This window comes from Saccopteryx bilineata, chromosome 6, assembly GCF_036850765.1.
Source record: "Saccopteryx bilineata isolate mSacBil1 chromosome 6, mSacBil1_pri_phased_curated, whole genome shotgun sequence".
NCBI lineage: Eukaryota > Metazoa > Chordata > Mammalia > Chiroptera > Emballonuridae > Saccopteryx > Saccopteryx bilineata.
Window position 1 is genome coordinate 36,495,636 of NC_089495.1, and position 8,501 is coordinate 36,504,136.

The 8,501-nt window shown below is 50.6% G+C and overlaps 1 protein-coding gene across 3 annotated transcripts in view; it reads left to right on the forward strand.

Moving 5' to 3' along the window:
- Window positions 1–5,447, forward strand: part of GRTP1 (growth hormone regulated TBC protein 1) — a 32,159-nt gene extending 26,712 nt beyond the window's left edge. For 2 of the 3 annotated variants that reach the window (XM_066234801.1, XM_066234802.1), the window contains 3 exons: window positions 2,702–2,874; window positions 2,958–3,143; window positions 5,051–5,447. In XM_066234801.1, coding sequence (XP_066090898.1) covers window positions 2,702–2,874; window positions 2,958–3,143; window positions 5,051–5,140 — 449 coding nt within the window. In that variant the 3' untranslated portion in view covers window positions 5,141–5,447. The remainder of the gene's footprint in view (window positions 1–2,701; window positions 2,875–2,957; window positions 3,144–5,050) is intronic. The other variant, XM_066234803.1, reaches the window with a different exon arrangement.
- Window positions 5,448–8,501: the final 3,054 nt, after the last annotated feature.

Consider the following 8,501-nt stretch of genomic DNA (forward strand, 5'->3'; position numbering starts at 1 on the left):
CTGCGGGCTGCTAGCTGGTGCCCAGGCCCTCTGCTCGGAGGACAGTAACTATGAGGTCACCTTAGTGGGTCATGCTTTCCATGTTCCAACAGTCTGGGGCTCAAGTCCACTAAACTAGCGTAAAATTTCTCTGAATTAAGTCATCAGCCATCTTTGGGAATGAACAAGAAAAATTTTAGACTTAACATTACCTCTGCATTTCTGTATTTGGGGTGGTGGAGACATTTGGCTCTTTCTAGAATTTCTGGTAAATAGAATGAAGTGTCCTCCAGCATCCAGTTGGAGAAAGCATGCAGGATTCCTTGAGACTTCAGCGAAGTGAGCCTTCGCCCTGCAGTAGACAGGTAGATGTTTCCCTGCGCACGTGAGCACACACGTGGGTTGACAGCATCTGAGTGCCCATCAGCCAGGAGCTGGGGAAGTGGGCTATGGCCTATCCTGGCAAATGTACCTCACCAAAGAGGGCGAGCCATGTACAGGAGGCTGTGGAAAGGGGTCGGAGAAGTTTGCAAAGGGACATATGAGAGGGTCCTATTTGCAAGATATGTCAACATGTTCACATGGTATTACAAATATGGTGGAGGCCCATCAAACTGCTTAGTGGTGATTGATTACCTAGGGAAGGACTCTGACTTTTCACCTGATACTGCATGTATCATCTTCATGACATAAAATGAAGAGAGCAAAGACACATGACCAGTGAAGAAGGGAGAGCATGTCCTGTGCTCATAGGACCCCAGGATGCTCAGAGGAGTTGGCACAATGCTGGAGAAGCCACCATGGCTGAGGCAGCCACTGTCCTTGAAACCCCAAGTCCACCCCATCAAGGGCACACGTTCTACCAACCAGCTGTGGGATTAAAAATCTGTGCTTTAGGCCAAATTTTTTTAAAAATTGTGTTTTTATGACATTGATTTGTGTGCCCACACCATCTGTTTGGGGAGGTGATGGGTGCAGGGGGATGATGTAGAGGGACCACCCCTTCCTTACGCTGTGTCTGTGGCGGGTGGCCTCTCGGACCTCGTGGGCACCGGGGCCAGGGTCGCTGTGCCTGCTCCCTTGTCCTCCATGGCCAGGCCCCGGGCCACCTCCACCCTGCAGAGTCTCCTGCTCCCAGGAAGGACTCGCTGCCAGGCAGTGCTGTCCCTGCAGCTCAGGGGACCCCGTGCCTGCTCCTCCTGCCCCGGAAGCCTTAGCCCAGGGCGGGCACAGCCGCTGAGACAGGGTGGCGTTCCGTGGCTGCTAGGCTCTCTCCCTCAGTCTGGATGACAGGAAAAGGCAGCCACCACCTGCAGATTTATAAAGGTTTTTTAAAATTGTGATAAATACACATAATATTTACAATCTGTATCATTTTCAAGTGCACAGTTCAAGGGCATCAAGCGCATTCCCATTGCTATATCACCATCACCACTGTCCATCTGCAGAATTTTCTCATCTTCCCAAACTGAAACTCCGTCCCCATGAAGTAACAGCCCCCATCCCTCCCCTGCAGCCCCTGGCGCCCACCGTTCCATTTCGTGTCTCTGATTCTGACAGCTCTGGGCACCGCCCACACAGGGAATCGCTCAGTATTTGACCCTGTGTGGCTGGCTCACTTCACTGAGCGTGATGTCCTCAAGGCTCCCAGTGCTGCAGCACCTGACAGCCTCCCTCCTGTTGAAGGCTGAATGAAATTCCATTGTGTGTGTGTATCACATTTGTTTCTCCATCCACAGCCTCCCTCCTGTTGAAGGCTGAATGAAATTCCATTGTGTGTAGCCCTGGCCGGTTGGCTCAGCGGTAGAGCGTCGGCCTAGCGTGCGGAGGACCCGGGTTTGATTCCCGGCCAGGGCACACAGGAGAAGCGCCCATTTGCTTCTCCACCCCTCCGCCGCGCTTTCCTCTCTGTCTCTCTCTTCCCCTCCCGCAGCCAAGGCTCCATTGGAGCAAAGATGGCCCGGGCGCTGGGGATGGCTCTGTGGCCTCTGCCCCAGGCGCTAGAGTGGCTCTGGTCGCAACATGGCGACGCCCAGGGTGGGCAGAGCATCGCCCCCTGGTGGGCAGAGCATCGCCCCTGGTGGGCGTGCCGGGTGGATCCCGGTCGGGCGCATGCGGGAGTCTGTCTGACTGTCTCTCCCTGTTTCCAGCTTCAGAAAAATGAAAAAAAAAATTCCATTGTGTGTGTATCACATTTGTTTCTCCATCCACAGCCTCCCTCCTGTTGAAGGCGGAATGATACTCCATTGTGTGTGTGTCACATTTGTTTCTCCCTCCACAGCCTCCCTCCTGTTGAAGGCGGAATGATACTCCATTGTGTGTGTATCACATTTGTTTCTCCATCCACAGGCAGACACCTGGTTCTGTGCGCCTTTGCTATTGTGAATCTAACTGCTGTGAACACGGGTGTGCAGATGTCCCTTCCTTCTGTCCGCAGATGTTAACTGATGCCTGGCAGGGCCTCACTCTGCAGAGCCCCCAGGATCCCGGGGGGCCTTGCTTTGGGAGTCCCTCCCAGGAGTCCGTTCATCCACACGGTGTGGCATTTCACTCCCGGTCCTCCCTCTAACCCGGCCCTCCTCTCTTCTTCCGGGATCCTCCCGGAATGGCCCTGTTTTCTTTCCCCAGCTGAGAGGGGAACAAAGGATGAGGCGGTCAGGGGCTGAGGTTTGTGGAACAAATGACGCATGTTTTGGGGTTTTTCTCCTTGTCCTCATGGCAGACTACTACAGCCCCGAGATGCTGGGCCTGAAGACAGACCAGGAGGTCCTGGGGGAGCTGGTGAGGACCAAGCTGCCGGCGGTGGCGGCCCTGATGGACGCGCACGGCGTTCTGTGGACTCTACTCGTGTCACGCTGGTTCATCTGCTTGTTTGTGGACATCCTGCCCGTGGAGGTGAGTGTGTCGTGCACCTCGTTAGGACTAGGGCTGGCTCAGGTCACCATGCAGTGATGTGCCATTTTTCTGTTTCTCTGCAGACGGTACTTCGAATCTGGGACTGTTTGTTCAATGAAGGCTCGAAGATTATCTTCCGGGTGGCCCTGACCCTGATTAAGCAACATCAGGCTTTCATTTTGGAAGCCACCAATGTTGCAGATGTTTGTGAAAAGTTCAAGGAGATCACCAAAGGGAGTTTTGTTACTGAATGTCACACCTTTATGCAGGTGAGTGTCTGGGTGTACTTAGCCTGTCGTTTGCTCTGCTTCACTATTTGCCCGGCCTGTGAAGTGGGTGTCTTGGCTTTGCACATCTGTCTATCCGGCAAAGAGGATTTACCTCTTCTGGACATTTCACATAAGTAGAATCAAACAATGTGTGCCTGTTTGTGTTGGCTTCTTTCACTCAGCACAATACGTTCAAGTTTGTTTCGCGCTAACTTGTATTATTTATGTCAGTATTGAGCAGAGTTCCTTGCATACGGTACATGCTAAGTCAGGGGTCCCCAAACTTTTTACACAGGGGGCCAGTTCACTGTCCCTCAGACCGTTGGAGGGCCGGACTATAAAAAAAAAAACTATGAACAAATCCCTATGCACACTGCACATATCTTATTTTAAAGTAAAAAAACAAAACAGGAACAAATACAATATTTAAAATAAAGAACAAGTAAATTTAAATCAACAAACAGACCAGTATTTCAATGGGAACTATGCTCCTCTCACTGACCACCAATGAAAGAGGTGCCCCTTCTGGAAGTGCGGTGGGGGCCGGATAAATGGCCTCAGGGGGCCGCATGCGGCCCAAGGGGCCATAGTTTGAGGACCCCTGTGCTAAGTGCTAGTATTTATAAAGTGCCAAGAGGCGGCAAGGTGACTGGTTGCTGCCTGTGAGCCGGTTGCTGGTGGGCAAACTGTTCAAGGTGTGACTTTGCCTGTGTTATGTATGGCCCAGAGGTTCTCCGGGCCCTGTGAGCTTGGTGGCCTCCAGGGGAGCAGAGAGGAACATGGAGATACCAGGTGGGTTTTGTGTCTACCTACATTAAAGTAAAAATGCTGTGAATCATTGCACAGGATAGAGGTAGTCATTCAAGGGAGGCTGGCGGGGAAACATCCCTAGTACAGTGAGTCTCATTTTCTCAATGATCTCTACAAAATTGTATATGTATTTCTGTATGAAATACATCAGCACAGAAATTGCAGTTCATACGTCAGACTTCTCTAAAATCCTATACATGAACCTTTCGAATTTCCTGGAGCAACATTAATGGGAAGAAGACAGTTGAACTCGAACAGCCTGGCACATCTTAGCACATCTGATTCACTTCCCACTTTTCAGGAACGTGGACAGTTCTCATGTAAACACTCTACCCTGACCTTAGGTCCTATTATGAAACTATGGACAACTTTCTGAAATGCATTGCTTTTTAAGAAAATAAGAAAAAATAAACAAACAAAAATCTCTTTTAATGCTAGCCTTTATACTTGGCCTAATTTATAACTGTGCATTTCTTAGCAGTAACTGCACAAATGATTATTAAATTATGCATGAAACATGTGACGGCAGATCTGCCAACCTCCAATGTTTGTTGTCCTGTCAGTCACAACACCTGGCCTCTGGGGTCCCATGGCTGCGGCCACCTGCCTGCTGGCTCTGCTCTCCCGCCCTCCCCAGACACCCTCTTTTCTCCTCATTGTGAAATATTTTCTCTCTTACTAGAAATGAGTCTGAGCCTCTTCCTGCTTCCACTTCTCAAATTTGGTTTCTTATACTTGAGTCTGCTCATGAATGGCCTGATTGGCTTCATAGGATACAACAGTGACAAGGTCTAAACAGAACACAACACAGGCGCCGGATGCAAAAGCAAACAGGTTTACATCAAACTTAAAAAACTGCTGTGCAGCTAAGGAAATGGACAGTGACCAGAGAAACTATTTGCAAACCCTGTATCCGATGAGAGTTAATATCTAGGATTTATGAAGAACTACTCAGGACTCAGAGCTGTCTTCCCTCACGTGCAAGAGGCCTGTGGTCTTCCACCTGTCCATGTGCCACATCCTGACCTTGAATAAGGGCAGCTAAAGTGAACACTTATTTTTGGTTTGTTTTTAAACCAATTCCGTTTATCTTCCAGAAAATATTCTCAGAGCCTGGGAGCTTGTCCATGACCACCATCGCCAGGCTTCGAGAGAGTTGCCGGGCCAAGCTGCTGGCGCAGGGGTGACTCGGACAGTCTCCCCTCTGCACTGACCACGAGGCTTCATTCCCAGAGTTGACCAATTTTTACTGCTTTCCTTTTTAGTGTTGTAAATATTTAATGTCTCTATACTTCAGTTGTGAATATTTTTTAAAAAGCGATTTAAAATCATGTCATTCTATAACTGATGAGCTATGAAGTCAAAGTTTCTAGATATATTTTTACCTAAGACAATAATATATAAAATGTGAAGGAATGTGCATTTGTATTTAATAAAGTATGTCAACATGTGTTCGTGATTAGCTAGCCAGCTGATTAAAAATTAAAACCAAAACAGTGAACTGTCATTAGTGTAACTAATGCCAATTAGATACTATTCTATTCCTTTCCATGGCAGAGCCTGCAGGTGAAGTTTGTACATGTTCCAAATGACTTATCTTTAGAAAGGTAATTTTTAAAAATGATTTTAGCCTGACCAGGCGGTAGTGCAGTGGTAGAGTGTTGGACTGGGATGCGGAGGACCCAGATTCGAGGCCCCGAGGTTGCCAGCTTGAGCGCTGGTTCATATGGCTTGAGCAAAAAAAAAAAAAGCTCACCAGCTTGAACCCAAGATTGCTGGCTCCAGCAAGGGGTTACTCGGTCTGCTGAAGGCCTGCGGTCAAGGCACATATGAGAAAGCAGTCAATGAACAACTAAGGTGTCGCAATGAAAAACTGATGATTGATGCTTCTCATCTCTCTCCATTCCTGTCTGTCCCTGTCTATCCCTCTCTCTGTTTCTGTAAAAAAAAAAAAAAAAAAAGATTTAAAAATTGCCGTGTTATATAATGAGTCTGATTGGACCCATCAGTGCTTGATGTAGGCACCTCTTTCTGGAAGTCTGGACAGTCTCCCCTCTGCACTGACCATGAGGCTTCATTCTCAGAGTTGACCAATTTTTTGGTCACTCTGGTCACTGTCCCTGGAGGGAGAAAACACACTCAGTGAGGCCCCTTCCTCTCTGGGCTTGAGGACACAAACCTCTCCTCCAAACCCTGACCCTATCTCCCACCCTGAGCCCTAATAGTGATGCTGCCTCTTTCTGAGAAACGCCACCGCCTGGGCCAGCTGCGCCCTGGATGAGACATGCAAGGGCAGGTATGAACAAAGGGACATGCCTGACCAGGTGGTGGCGCAGTGGATAGAGCATCGGACTGGGATGCCGAGGACCCAGGTTCGAGACCCTGAGGTCACCAGCTTGAGCACAGGCTCATCTGGTTTGAGCAAGGCTCACCAGCTTGGACCCAAGGTCGCTGGCTTGAGCAAGGGGTTACTCGGTCGGCTGAAGGCCCGCGGTCAAGGCACATATGAGAAAGCAATCAATGAACAACTAAGGTGTCGCAACGAAAAACTGATGATTGATGCTTCTCATCTCTCTCCATTCCTGTCTGTCCCTGTCTATCCCTCTGACTCTCTCTGTCTCTGTCAAAACAAAACAAAGAAACAAAGGGACAGGTTGGAGCCGGGGAGGGGGCAGGCAGGGGCAAGGGGAGACAGGTGGAAACAGGCGGGGGCTCTCATGGGAGAAGGGCAGATAAGACATGACACCCAGTGGCAGCTGGTCTGCTTCCCCAGCCCCCCCCCCCCAGTGGCCTCACACTTGCCTGTGCTGCTCAGCAGTGTGACCTGAAAACACCTCTTCTGTGATCACCTGTCAATGGTGACTCTCACTCCCCAAAGGGAAGCACCGTTAAGGGACCTGGGCCATGGCAGCCTCACCTGATAGCAGCATCCCCAACTGCAGCCATCACAGCATCCTCATGGCCAACTGTGGCCATCACACAAATGCTTCCTTTCCCCCAAGGCCACTGATGAAGCTGGGCTAGGACCAAAATAGCACGCTGTGTCCCAATCCAATTCAGACATTGTCACTGGGTGGAAACAATGGCTAGGAGTTGCCAGAACTTGGGAAGCCCCCCAAGGAACAGCTGAGCATGCAGGTCACCAGCATGGGGTTGGCACAGCTGCCCAGAGTGGCCTCAGTGCCTAGTCCTGACACTTTTTTTTTCCTTTTTTTCTGAAGCTGGAAACGGGTACAGTCAGACTCCCGCATGCGCCCGACCGGGATCCACCCAGCACGCCCACCAGGGGCGATGCTCTGCCCCTCTGGGGCGTAGCTCTGCTGCGACCAGAGCCACTCTAGCGCCTGGGGCAGAGGCCAAGGAGCCATCCCCAGCGCCCGGGCCATCTTTGCTCCAATGGAGCCTTGGCTGCGGGAGGGGAAGAGAGAGACAGAGAGGAAGGAGGGGGGGGGGTGGAGAAGCAAATGGGCGCCTCTCCCATGTGCCCTGGCCAGGAATCAAACCCGGGTCCCCCACACGCCAGGCCGACGCTCTACCGCTGAGCAAACCGGCCAGGGCCACCTGACACTTTTAACACCAGCTGTGGTCCTGAGCCTTTCACTCCCAGGAACTGCAAGACACCCACTCTGGACAAGATGACTTAGGGATGTATCTGACGAACCAGCCAGTGGGGCTTTCCCTGGAAGAAACCCAGTGAAAGAGGTTCCTCCTCTCAAAATGTAAGCAGGCCCTGGCTGGTTGGCTTAGCAGTAGAGCGTCGTCCCGGCATGTCAAAGTCCTGGGTTCAATACCTGGTAGAGCACACAGGGGAAGCGACCATCTGCTTCTCCACCCTTCCTGTCCTCTCTTCCCCTGCTGCAGCCATGGCTTGAAGAAGCAAGTTGGCCCAGAGCACTAAGGATGACTCCATGGCCTCACTTCAGGTGCTAAAAATAGCACAGTTGAATAATGGAGCAGTGTCCCCAGATGGGCAGAACATTAGCCCCAGAGAGAGGTTGCAGAGTGGATCCTGGTTGGGGTGCATGTGGGAGTCTGCCTGCCTCCATGCCTCTCACTTGGTTTAAAAAAAAAGTGTAAACAGCTGCACCTCTAGGGCAGGGCCCTGTCATCTGCTCAGGCATTGAAGCTTCAGGCAGCCACAGGGCTGTCTAGGTCCTTGAAAACATTTGCCTCTCCACTTCTACACTATTTTTAATGCTTTCTAAATCTTGAAATACCTGCAAAGACCTCATTCCCAGCTAACTGCTGGTTCCTCTGTTTGGGATAGGGCAATGAAATGTCTGCACTGTCCAAATTGGGGAAACTAAAACCCAAGAACCTTATGATACACTAACACTTGTGGTCATGCTGCTGCCAGAGGGCCCTGAACACCACCCCCAGGCAGCTCCGACTACCGGTAACTGCAGTCCTGGGTCAGGCTGGTATTCATCACATGGCCACTCTGCCACGCTTGGTTTCAAAAGGTCCACTACAGGGTAAAGAACCACACAGGACTACCTCAGCTCTACAAAAGTGAATCTCCTCCCACCCACGTGGACAGCAGATTCT